The sequence below is a fragment of the Gorilla gorilla genome, chromosome 11, assembly GCF_029281585.2.
Source record: "Gorilla gorilla gorilla isolate KB3781 chromosome 11, NHGRI_mGorGor1-v2.1_pri, whole genome shotgun sequence".
In the NCBI taxonomy this organism is placed as follows: domain Eukaryota; kingdom Metazoa; phylum Chordata; class Mammalia; order Primates; family Hominidae; genus Gorilla; species Gorilla gorilla.
Genome location: NC_073235.2, coordinates 141,024,932 through 141,038,442, shown reverse-complemented (window position 1 = coordinate 141,038,442; position 13,511 = coordinate 141,024,932). Strand labels below are relative to the sequence as shown.

Below are 13,511 nucleotides of genomic sequence, written 5' to 3'. Positions count from 1 at the left end.
GGTTCAAGCGATTCTCCTGCCTCAGCCCCCCAAGTAGCTGGGACTACAGGCATGCGCCACCACACCCGGGTAATTTTTGTATTTTTTGTAAAGACAGGGTTTCACCACGTTGCCCAGGCTGGTCTCGAACTCCTGGGCTCAGGTAATTTGTCTGCGCTGGCCTCCCAAGGTGCTGGGATTGCAGGCGTGAGCCACCATGCCTGGCCAGGAATGGCATTTAAATATGCAAACAGACATCACTGATAATGGTAATATTTGAAAGACGCTCCAACTTGTAAAAGTCTGTAAATGCATGAAACAGACTGCTAAAATGCCAGTGTTTATGGAAATCATTCCATTACCTTCTCCCCAGGTTTGGATGACTGCTGCAATTTCTCATAATCTTTCTTCGTCTCCAAAATTTTTTTCACAAGTCCACCTGTTGAAAAATCAGTGATTTTATGTTAAAAGTTTATTCTCTATCCCAAAAACCTATTCTAAATGGGTGGGATGGTGGGAAAAACACTAAGTTTTTATCCTATCTCTTTTTATGCTGAAACAGTTTCAAATAATCTTTACTTGTTAAGGAGATAGTACACAAGAGTGATAGACAGCTGGTAGTGGAAATTATCACATTTCAAAGTGTTTCGGGGAAATCAGCTCCTTGAAAAGTAAAAAGCTTTAGAAATAAAATAGATTTTCTATTTTCAAAGATTAAGAAGGAGTGTAGATTGACATCCAAAAATATAGCCATTTATTACAAACAGAAATAACAAGAAATGCTTCTAAGTACGGATACTTCTTTTACACTGGGGCAAGACTATTCCACTTCTTTCAGAATTTACTCATGGGATAAATATCATGTGAAGTTTTTTGGAATAGTGTTTCACCCAAGCATACATCAGCCCGAGGCTGACTGAATAAACGAGGGTACGTCCACACGGTGGAGGACGATGTGGCTATCAAGGAAATGAGGATGGTTTCTCTGCATTGCTGCAAAATGAAAGCCTGCATCTACTGTCAAATTAAAAAGCGCAAGATGGAAATAAGTGTAGGTATCAGTAAATACACATGCACATGCATATGCATTTATTTATTTGTTTGTTTTTCAAATGTAAGTATAAGCCCTATTTTACTGTTACCTACAGGGAGAGGGAGAGTAGAGGGTAGAGGAGACAGGGAGAGTACAGGGTAGAGGAGACAGGGAGAGTAGAGGGTAGAGAAGACGGGTCAAAGCCCCACATTTCTGATTATACCTGGTTTTGTACATCTGACCTTAAAATCATGTGAATTATCTTACATTAAAAAGGTAAACAACACTAATGCCTAAAGGTTGAATGCAAAATGAAATAAACTTAGTGATATCCAATTGGCAAGCATGCGCCACTAGAGAATTGTTTCACAACTTTAAAACAGGGTAACTGACTGTACATCCCTAATAGGATATACCCAACAAACAGGCAGACATACCTACCAAAAAAAAAAAAAGTCCTTGGGCTGGGCTTGGTGGCTCACACCTGTAATACCAGCACTTTGGGAGGCCAAGGGGGCGGATCACAAGGTCAGGAGTTCGAGACCAGCCTGGCCAACATGGTGAAACCCCGTCTCTACTAAAAATACAAAAAAATAACTGGGTGTGGTGGTGGGCGCCTGTAATCCCAGTTACTTGGGAGGCTGAGGCAGGAGAATCTTTTGACCCCGGGAGGCAGAGGTTGCAGTGAGCCAAGATCGTGCCACTGCACTCCAGCCTGGGCGACAGGGCGAGACTCCATGTCAAAAATAAATACATAAATAAAAATAAATAAAATAAAATAAAATAAAATCCTTCAGCGTTTCCAGTAATCCTATTGTTGTTAAAAACCAGTGGTGGTGTTCTAAAATGGCTATGTGAGCATATGAAGGATCATAAAGCATGGGGACAGCCGCTGTTGCTGGGAGCCAGGCTTTTTGGCATGAGATGGAAGAGATGCATATATAAAACCAAAGAATGCAGGCAAAACCCTACAATCCTAAATTGGAATTGGAAATATCATCACGAAGTCAGAATATACTTTCTTATTTTAAAAAAGTATATCCCTGCTTTTGCAGTGAAAATGCCTGGAAACAAGAAGCAACCCAGAGCAGTAAGCAGCCAGGTGCCTTGGAGAAATGAGGCAGTTAAGGGGCAGGAAGTACACAAAATAAGCCGGAAACACCTTGTCGTATCAGAAAACAAGGAAGCTAAAGAGTGTACTGGGATGTGTCTAAAGGCCCCCAGAAAATAACTCCAATAGGCTCCCCTGGTCAAATACTGGGCAATCTGAACATTAATAAGAAAAACTGAGATGGGCTGAAATGAAACACATCCACTATGTTAAAAATCCATGACTAGGCTGGGCACAGTGGCCCATGCCTGTAATCCCAGCACTTTGGGAGGCCAAGGCGGGTGGATCACTTGAGGTTAGAAATTGGAGACCAGCCTGGCCAACGTAGGGAAAACCTGTCTCTACTAAAAATACAAAAATTGGCCAGGCATAGTGGTGCACGCCTGTAGTCCCAGCTACTTGTGAGGCTGAGGCACGAGAATCGCTTCAACCCGGGAGGCAGAGGTTGCAGTAAGTTGAGATCGCACCACTGAACTCCAGCCTGGGTGACAGGGCAAGACTCCACCTCAAATAAAAAAGGGTGGCTTCATATAGATACCAAAAAAAACCCCAAACCCCCAAAACCAACAAGCCCTCGTTACTCACCTGTGATAGGTGCCAGGAAACAAAGTCATATTGTGAGAACAGATCTATAAAGGAAAGTACTCAGCCTGCCTCTTCTGCAGAAACCGTGTTCCAGGATACTCAAACCCTGGTGTGGGGAACGGGGTTTGCACTACTGAGTTGTCCAGCTAGAAAACCAACAATAACATTCCAGAACTAGACTTGCAAAGGGCCTCAGAGATCATCTACTTCCACAATCTAATCGTACGGATGAGACAAGATGTCATCTGCAGGACAGTTGCCAGTGAGTTTCCAGCTTCCAACTGCGCCCTCCCTCTCCTCTAAGGATGGGGAGCAGCAGCCATTGCCTTAAGAGTAATCCATGCCCGCAGGGTCCTATGTACCACCAGTGTGATCCCGCCAGTGTGACCCAGACCAGAACCTGGCACACAACAGTCCCTTGCACTGGATCCTTCCAGGCACACGTGGAGAAGGTGCATGAGCACACACACATGGACATACATGCACACTCGTGCCCAGGACTCACCATGCTTCTCCTCTTCTTCTAGTTCCACTGCTGTTACCTGAGCAGGAAAGGAAGGGGGAAAAAGAAGATTCAGGCTTGTTGAATTCTAAAGATCATGCTTCTGTGGATCTCAAAAAAAGAACAACAAAATTAACGAAGGTAGAAAACTAACTGAAAAATTACAGGACATTTTTGTCTACATAAATCTAAAAGCTAGACTATTAATCTCAATGAAGGTAAAACATTATTATTAAAAAACACCATATTTTGGTTAACTAACCATTTCAATTTCTGACATTTCAGAGAGCTGAGGGGCAGCTTCCACCACAAATTGATCATCCTCTTCATTGTCAGAATTGTGTGACTCTGTAATCACATTTGAAACGGTTTTACCACTCCCTGACCTAAATAAAAAGAAATCAGATTAAATTAGAATTACACATTTTCATCAGTCCCAAGCATCTGAAACTGTGTCAGAGGTCAGCAGAGAGGAATCTAATCACCAACCATCTCTAGCTAGAACAGCATCTCAAGCTACCCGCTGAAGCTAAGATGGACTGTCTGCAAACAGTGTCCTCTGCAAGCCCTCCAGGCCTGAGTCCCTGTGAGCCTCGCCCTCCACCCCCACCCAGCTTCCCCACGTCCCTGTGCTGCCCAGGCCTCCTGGTCCACACCTGGCCTCCCGTCCCCACAGCCTCGCCATGCCCTCTACTGCACAAAGGCCCTCAGGGCCTCCGCCTCTCCCGACTGCGCTCTCAGTGACGCCAGCCCTTCACCTGCTGCTTTCTACCTGGAGGCGCTTATTGCCCCGGGTCACAAACCTCAGGGCAGGGGCCACACTGGGGTCCCACTGACCAGGGCTGACCCCAGACCTCTCTTCACACAGCCAGCTGGAGGCCCCTCATTCAACTCCTAGTCACAGTGGCTGCCCTATGTCCCGCTCAGCACAACGTACACACTGCGCTCCACCCAAGTCCACATCATTCTGGGCAAGTCAGCGTCCAACAGCCTGGCCCTCCAGCCCCAGACCTTGTCCTCCTTGGTGACAGCCTTCACCCAAGGGCTCTCTCATGCTCTCCAGGGCCACCCACTAGAACTGCCCCACCTACAGCTGCCCCACTCCTCCTCACTCAGGCCACTGTCAGCTCACTCTGTACAAATGTGAGCCCCCGACCCAAACACTCTACCGGCTCCTTAATGGCCCCTCCTGTCTTTGTTTCTTCCCTACACACTCGTGATTTAAGCAATCACCTAACTCCCCTGCCCTGTTATCGCAGTGCTGCATGTGTGCACATGCATACACACACACACACACACGCATACACACAAGCACATGCACGCACACGCACACACACATACACACACACACACCAAAACCCTCCCTTGCTTCAGTGCCATGCACAAGGTCCAGAGGGAATGTAGACACTTGGGAACGACCTCTGAAAATAACACCCATTGCCCCAAACAGCCTCGACTTCCTCAACTGGGTCCTTGAGACACTCAACAACCACCTGTGTGGCTCCACCAGGACCAACCTCACTTCGTACCCGCTGCTCTGTCAGTACCAGGAAGTCCAGGCTCCCATCCCTCGTCTCTCACGCTCCCAGCACACCCTCACCGTGGCCCACGTTCCACCTCCCCGACACCTGCGCCCCTGTGCCTGCCATGATCGGCAGGCCCTCTCTGTCCCGCCTTGCTCTCCAGAACACAGCTTCCCCACAGCCCTCAGCTGCAGCTGCTGCTCCTCCCAGCAGCCTCTTGTCACAGGCCCAGAGGGAAGGTCAGTAATTTCCTTATGCTTGCTTCGGCTTCCAGATCACTCTCCCTAAAAACTGCCAACTTTAAATCTTGTCACCCTCAACCCCATCATTGCTGCCATCAGCTGCCAACCCGTGGTCCCACCCAGTCCTCCTGGACCCGCCACTCTCACCAACGGTGCTCCTGTCTTAACTTGTGATTTCAAGTATTGAGAAATGATCCTTCCAAAATCCTGGCCTTGGGTCCCTGAACCCTGCTGGGATGATCCCACCTCCCACACTCGACGCCCACTCCCAGGGGCACCCCTGTCACTACCACTAACAGCAAGCCCCAACCTCAAATCCAAGCGCCCCACTCCTTTACCACCACTATCTATATTCCCAGCTCACCGCCCTAGGACCTGACTCCAACAATCCTTCTATCCATCCAGCACCTTCAGCCTCTCAATCCTAATGCCTCCTCCTGACCTTCACCCCGAGGGCTCCTCCCTCACTCACTGGCATAAATCCCACATTGGTCATGACCGTGGCGCTTCCACATACTCCTACTCCTTCCCTTCTCTCTCGGTGCACTTGCTTGGCACAGCCGAGCCCTGTTTAATACAGCCTGTGCCCCCCAATGCCTGTAGGTGTAGCCAACTGCAGCTGCAGAACAGGCCCCGCCACACCATCTTCTGTCTCTTTACGCCCAAGTCCACCAGATGCTGCCCTGATGTCAGCTGTCAGCCACGGCCTCCACCCAGGCACTATGGACAGGCAGCCCAGGCACTATGGACAGGCAGCCCATCCTCCTTTGTGGTGGAGACTGTCCTGTGCATTGCAGGAGGTTCAGCAACTGCCCTGCCCTAACCCCTCCCCTTCATCAGAACACCAGAAAATGTCTCCAGATCATGGCCCAGTGTCCCCAAAGTAGGATCACCCCTAGAGGAAAACCTCTGCTCCAGTCTCTTCACTAGCCCACTCTCGTGCACAGCGACTTCACCCAGCCCCTCTCTCCTCTGACACTCCTCTTCCCCCAGACCCTCTTACGGCTCATGAGAAAAATAAGTACCAGAAAATCACCTTAAGAATCTGCATCACACCATGTGCCGACTCCACCTCCACGCCCGTTCCCACACCCACACGGGGACTCTGCTCCACCAAACCCCTGTCCCACGTCACCTACGTCATCAATTTCCCCTTTCCACTGGATCATTCCCATCATTAGAAAAATAATAACTCCCCTTGACACCACCTTTCCCACTTTCTAGTCTTATTCCTTCCCTTCTCTTTGTGGCAAAACTCCTAGAAAAACACATCTACTCCTGCCTCCAATTCCTGCCTCTTATTTGATCTGAAACCCACTCTGATCCACCCTATCTGTTGTTTGTCTTTATATTGCTTACGACTTTTTTTTTTTTTTTTTTTTGAGATAGTCTCACTCTGTCGCCCAGGCTGGAGTACAGCAGTGCAATCTCAGTTCATTATAACCTCCACCTCCCAGGTTCAAGTGATACTCCTGCCTCAGCCTCCTGAGTAGCTGGGACTACAGGCACACGCGACCACGCCCGGCTAACTTTTGTATTTTTAGTAGAGACGGGGGTTTCACCACATTGGCCAGGCTGGTCTCAAACTCCTGACCTCAAGCGATCCGCCCGCCTCGGCCTCCCAAAATGTTGGGATTACAGGCGTGAACCACCAGGCCCAGCCTGCTTATAACATTTTGATCACCTTCTATTTTTAATTTTTCTGCAATTAAGCCCCTAATTTTTTTCCCCTATTTTTTCCTAATTCCCCTATTGTTTTCACGCTTAGAAAGTCTTCAATCTAGGGGTCAGAGAAATGCAGTCCAACATTTTCCCATAGATGTGAAGATGTAATTTTACATGTATGCATGGTTTTTCTCTTTCATCCATCTGACATGTCTGTTGGCCTATGGTGTGAGGCGAGGGCCTACCCTCACTTTTTGTTCCTCAATAGCACATTTCCAGTACCATGTGCTGCTTCCCTCCCCCTTCTCTTAGCAGAGGCACCATGCCCACTGGAGAACACACTGTGTGGCTGGAACTGCCCTGCTGAGCCAGCCTTACCTATCCATTGGTAGCGCCTCCGTGCTGTCTTGCCATTTGACCCGGGGAGGGGCTGGTCTCGCACTCCCAGGCCGAGGAATTCTTCTAAACCCAAATATTGGAAAACCAAAAAAGGAGTATGAAAGGCTTATACATTTCAAACTGGAAAAGAAAGCCCAGGTGAATGTTAACTCTCATCTCCAGGCCATAATCAATGTGCTGGTTAGGACGCGCTACTCTGCAGAAGAGGAGGAACGTCCCAGTAACCCGACCAACCAGAAAGTGTCCATCTTTCCACTTGTATTTTCAGTAATTTCAAAATACCAACAACTGTCACTAATCAAAACATCACATAATTCAGCTATAATTTTGAATTCCCCTAAATCTCCAAAATATTATATCACTATATAGTGATATAACTCCAGTACAGAAAACTGATATACTTCTTGTATTCTTTGTATAAGTAATTCCTCATAAGTTAGCTCAAGCACTAAATAAATAGCAGCAGCCAGAAAGAGAAGCACAGCAGTGTCCTAGGTGTGATCACTCTGCTGAGGGAAAGGGATTCAAAGCACACAGACCTGATGTTGGATGAAAGCTCATTAGGAATTTCTGGAGTCTCTGGCACCTCAGACTTATCTTGGCCAGCAGGTCCAGCATCTCCTTCTAAACAAATGACCATCAATTAGCAATTTACAAAGGAAAACACACAGATAACTATTTGAAAATACTATTTGCATCTGTATTTGCAGTTATTTGCAATCAAATACATTCGTAATTGCAAATACAAATGAGCAATTTTTCCATCAATCATGTTGATGAAGAGAAAATCGATGTCTGATATCTAAACTCGGTGAAGATTTGGGAAAATGGGCACACTCAAACCCAGGGAATACAAACTGGTTCAACTACTTCAGAAATAAAATTCAAAAGGCAGGCCGATCAACTCAGCACTTAAAGGAAATACAACCCAAGAAGAGAAATGGACACATGTCAAGATGTTCACCCATCATCACTGGTAATACTGACAATCAATCAGTAACTAAGTAAATTATGGTACAGTCACATGTCAGCCCCCTTTTGTGTGAAACAATCCAGTACAGTAATATATCTAACAATTATATACATATGCATATATATATATACAGGGTTCTAGAAGAATATTCATTTAAGTTATAAGCAGTAGAATTACCAGTGCTTTTAATTTTTGTTCTTTTTTTTTGCATTTTTAAATTTTTCTACATTGGTATACCATATTATGTTTATAATCTGAACAAAGTTTTCTTCATTTTGATAAAAAGAATTAATCAGTAAATAACAAGGCCTAAACTATTAAGACAAGTTTACTCCACTATTTAAAGTAAAAGGAATTAACACTTCAGAAAATAGTCAGAATTTGAATATTAGAAATATACTTTATATTCTGGAAAAAAATCCTGAAATGTATTGTTTTCAAACTTAAAACATATAAATTAAATTTCAAATTAAATTAGGGTAGTTGGCCAGGCGCAGTGGCTCACACCTGTAATCCCAGAACTTTGGGAGGCCGAGGCGGGTGGATCACCTGAGGTCAGGAGTTCGAGACCAGCTTGACCAACATGGAGAAACCCCGTCTCTACTAAAAATACAAAATTAGCCGGGCGTGGTGGTGCACGCCTGTAATCCCAGCTACTCGGGAGGCTGAGGCAGGAGAATTGCTTGAAACCGGGAGGCAGAGGTTGCGGTGAACCAAGATCATGCCATTGCACTCCAGCCTGGGCAACAAGAGTGAAACTCCATCTCAAAAAATAAATAAATAAATAAATAAATAAATAAATAAATGAATAAATAAATAAATTGGGTAGTTATGATCTTTTTCCATAAAATAAGTTACTTTCACTAATGCACTATATAAAGCATGAATCTGAGAGTCCACATTCACATTCACACACATGCATACAATTGATATGACACACAGGTATCTAAGGCCATTCCTCACCTGCATCACTGGTGGAGTCACCTAAAGAAAAAGCACATCAGAAAATTAGCTTTTGTGTAAGTCAATCTCAATACATTAAATGATGAGAACAGAATTGGAGAAAAAACACATTGTGCATAATTTTGGATGTCTGCTAAGAAAAAAAGATCATTTCCTCATAGCCGCTTTTCTAATGTCCCTATTGCCATTTTGTTTTATTTTCAAAGATAGAAAAACAAAGAGCAAACAAACTGTGCATCATAAAATGGTACTAAATAGAAACAGGACACAGGGATGTGGAGAAAGCACATCGGAGAGGAAGTAAACAAGTTCATGAGACAAGAATCGACAAAGCCAGAGCCACAGAAAAAGCACATCCAAATGTGAGGGAACGACTCAACAGTCTGAACCCGGCCAACCAAATCCCGGGCCGTTCCAAAGACTGGGAGACAGTCAACAACAGCCCATCTTATAGACATGATTGGTAAGCATTTTTCCATCAGCTCCTGAAAGCAGAAGAAAATCTTCCAGCTCAACAAAGGCCCACCTCTGCACCTTCACCCAGGATCCTTTTTCTTCAAGTGTTGTCTTGAGGACAAATGTGACCTAAATGGTCAAAGCAAATGAGCAGTGGCACCACAGGGGTGGGGTGGATTCAAAACCACAGGTGGGAAATCTCTGCTTCACACTCTTAAGATGCACGAACGCATTTGCAGAAGAGCGGAAAGCGCATGGATTCACATGACAGCCCAGCACACTATACGGGCAGAGAGGAGGCAGCAGGGCCTGATGCAGCACCTCGTTTAACACGGCCCTGCCTCAGACAGGAACATTTCATGCAGCCTCGAGAAATCAGCCTGGGTTATTGTGAGGGTCCACACCGAGCAGAGTGAGGAGCACTCTACAGACATCTCTAGCTCGTTTATTCACAGGAGGACTTTCTGTGAGCATAACAGCCACGAGCTCATAAATGCTGCCCTAAGAGGGTGGCTCTGGCAGGGAGAGAGGGGGCCAAGCTTGTGGATCAAGGGGAACCGGGAGGCTCTAGAGGACTCTATTAGTATGGGCCTGGGAACCTCCAGAGGTCACACCCCACAAAGTGCCACAGCACAGGGGGTAGCCTGGCACCCACCAGGGCCTAGGGGACTGGAGGGCACAGTGGTTAGCAGGGGCCTGGAGAATGTGGTTCCAGATAGTGCCACTACAAGGGCAGTTTCAGAGACCCCAGCACTTTGGGCCAATGGGGGCAGAGGACTCAGCTCAACCCTGGGATGGGACTGCTGGGGACCAAGAGCAGGTGGCAGAAGATCTTTTCCTCATGGCTGTGCGGCCTGGAGCGTGTGCTTAGCAGAAACCAGCACTGAGAGTCCTCGTGCGACCTGGGGGCAGGCAGCAGACACAGTTTCAAATCCCCAGCTCTTTCTTCAAAACACCAGGGTGTTGGGAACAGACCCTGGATTAACACAGCACTCAAAAAGGTGCCTGAGAGGTGCAGTTATTCAACCACAAGGCCGATACCCAGAAGGAAAGTCAGCACAGTGAACTCTCTACCTTTCAATGGATACATCCAGTCCCCGTTACCCAGAACCCAAGGCACCTGCCACATGGCCCACACCATCCTCCCCGACGCCTGTGCTTCCACGGCGCCAGTGCTCTGCCAGCTCCTGCACTCACAATCTCGTCCTAGGTGACCTAGTCCCCACCCAGGCTCCTGCCATCACCCAGCGCCAGCAACTCTCACAGCTCCTCTCTAGCCTGGGCCTTCCCTCTACGCTCCAGGCCAGCTCCCCCAGCACGTGCCAGCAGCCCTGGAATCCCACCACTTCTCCCTTCCCAGGGCGCCTCCAGTCCAGGCCTCTCTCTCTTCTCTGCACAATCTTTAACCCTCCCTAATTAACATGGCCACTCTTTAAAATCTAAATATCATTATACTGCTCCTCCTAAAGATATAATTAGCGTCCCACTGCTCTTCCAATAAAGGCTAAACTCCATAAGCTGGCACAGGGACCTGGCTCTGGCCCTTCCTCTGGGCTGAGCCAGCCCTGCTGCAGTCGCATCCCAGCTGGGATCTTGGTTTATACAGCCCCTTCTGCCCTGCAGGCTTTCTGGGCCACCCTCACCAACCAAGGCCCCTCCCGTCCCAGACTGCCACCCCATCAAACGATTTCGGTTGATCTTCGAGCCTCATCTGCACCAGGAAGGCAGGAGGCCAGCCTGACTTCACTGGCTCATGCGCTCCCAGCCTCAGGGCTGACATGCAGTAGGCCTTCAACAGATAATTTTCTGTTTGAACGAATCAACAAACATCAGCCCTCCCCTGGCCACACCCGACCCTGCCGCTGCCACCTGCACAAGCCTTGGTTACCTGGGCACTGGTACCCTTGCAGGCCTGTTAGGAGCTCCAAGGCCTCAAAACACAAACATTGAATGGCTATTTTACCAAAGTTTTTTTTAAGGCTGAGAAAATTTATGGTGAAAGTAAAATCTCACTGAGGTATAATTCAACACTCAAAGAAAATGACAGAAAAATCATGGTGGCCACAGCACTGTGACCATGAAGTCTGGGGGGTACACCTCTTGACTGGTGGGGCTCTCCAAGTAGTGACCCTGAAACTTTTCAGGGACCACTCATGACACCCCCTAAGTGATGAAACATGCCACCTCCTCTCACTTACAAAGCACGGGGGAGCACACGAGTGGGTCCCATGCTATCAAGAAACCACCATGTTCGATTCTAGTTTATGCAAAAAGGCAGAAGTGAATCACTTGCCACGTTCAGACCCAAGAGGAAAACCTCAGGCTCTGGGCTGCGGCCCTTTGGGAAGAAGGTTCTGGAGGGCTCACCCTGCTCTCGCCAGGAAAGGGCAAAACGGGACCATTCTTACCTTTCTGCTTCTCTGTGGGGTTGGGCTGAATATTCTCACACCGCAGACTAGCTGAATTATCATCTGAAATACTAGTTGAGTTAATATTAGCTTCTTTTGTTCCTGACATAAAACAGTTTAAAATTAGTCATTAAGACTGTACACCAAAGGGCCGGTGATGAGCGGCTTCATTAACATAGAACACACTTACTTATCTATGTTTTCCCACACTGCAAGTTTGGACTGACAAAGGACTGACCAAAGGCAGCTTTTAGAAAACATGCATCTAGAATGTTCCTCCCCCATGGGCGGCTCTGGGGTGAAAGGGAAAGGACACCCCAGACTATGAGTGTATCCTTGGTCTACTCAGGCCAGGAGGAGCAGACTGCCCCCGCCCCCCATTTCTGGAGCTACCTGACACTGCCAGTCTCCACTCACCTCCCCACTAGAGCCAGACCCAGCAGCTGAGAGGCTGCAAGTAGGCGGCTGTTTCAGGAATGCAGGAAGAAAAGAAAAATATTTTGGACACAGTGCACAGTCCTGGCCATATTGAAAACTTCCACATACTGTCTACTAATTACTGACTGATGTTCCAAAGTTTATGAAGATAGAAAAAATATCAAATACCTGAGAAAATATTTTTGCTGTGAAAAAAAAACAGGCTGGGCACAGTGGCTCACACCTATAATCCCCGCAATTTGGGAGGCCTAGGTGGGAGGATCACTTGAACCCAGGAGTAAAGACAACCTAGGTAACACAGAGAGAACTCGTCTACACAAAAAAATATAAAATTTAAAAAGCTAGCCAGGCATGGTTACACACACCCGTAGTCCCAGCTACTCAGGAGGCTGAGATGGGAGGATCACTTGAGTCCAGGAGTTTGAGGCTGCAATAAGCTGTGATCACGCCACTGCACTCCAGTCCAGGGCAAAGAGTAAGACCCTATCTCGGGGGGAAAAAAAAAAAAGGCCAAGCACAGTGGCTCATGCCTGAAGTCTCAACACTTTGGGAGGCCAAGGCAGGCACCAGCCTGGGCAACATGGCAAAACCTCATATCTACAAAAATTAGCTAGGCATGGTGGCAGGTGCCTGTAGTCCCAGCTACCCAGGAGGCTGAGGCAGGAGAATCACGTGAGCCCAGGAGGTCGAGGCTGCAGTGAGCCATGATCATGCCACCACTCTCCAGCCTGCGTGTAAGAGCGAGATCATGTTTGAAAAAAAAAAGGGTAGGAGCCGGGTGTGGTGGCTCACGCCTATAATCCCAGCACTTTGGGAGGCTGAGGCCGGTGGATCACGAGCTCAAGAGAGCAAGACCATCCTGGCCAACATGGTGAAACCCCATCTCTACTAAAAATAGAAAAATTAGCCGGGTGTGGTGGCACATGCCTGTAGTCCCAGCCACTTGGGAGGCTAAGGCAGGAGAATCTCTTGGACCTGGGAAGCAGAGGTTGCAGTGAGTGAGATCGTGCCACTGCACTCCAGCCTGGTGACAGAGCCAGACTCTGTCTCAAAAAAAAAAAAAAAGATAGGGGGCCCAGATGAGGGGCTAGAGGAATACGTTCTATATTACAGCAGGACCCAGAGCTGGAAAACTAGCTTCAGTCAAAGGACCTACCACTCTAAAAAGAAACTGAGAGACAAAAATAAAATTGTAAAATGTTCCCTTTCCTGAAACACAATCTTATAATTCTTA

General features: G+C 47.3%; 1 protein-coding gene across 9 annotated transcripts in view; it reads right to left on the bottom strand.

The window, feature by feature from the left end:
* The window catches only part of TRAF3IP1 (TRAF3 interacting protein 1), an 80,015-nt gene that overhangs the window by 44,065 nt on the left and 22,439 nt on the right, over positions 1–13,511 (bottom strand). For 6 of the 9 annotated variants that reach the window (XM_019022798.3, XM_019022795.4, XM_004033436.5 and 3 more), the window contains 7 exons: positions 11,840–11,941; positions 8,976–8,996; positions 7,579–7,663; positions 7,019–7,102; positions 3,473–3,596; positions 3,214–3,250; positions 342–418 (listed from right to left, as the gene is read on the bottom strand). In XM_019022798.3, the coding sequence (XP_018878343.1) occupies positions 342–418; positions 3,214–3,250; positions 3,473–3,596; positions 7,019–7,102; positions 7,579–7,663; positions 8,976–8,996; positions 11,840–11,941 (530 nt within the window). The remainder of the gene's footprint in view (positions 1–341; positions 419–3,213; positions 3,251–3,472; positions 3,597–7,018; positions 7,103–7,578; positions 7,664–8,975; positions 8,997–11,839; positions 11,942–13,511) is intronic. The other 3 variants (XM_055379892.2, XM_004033435.5, XM_063695346.1) reach the window with 2 other exon arrangements.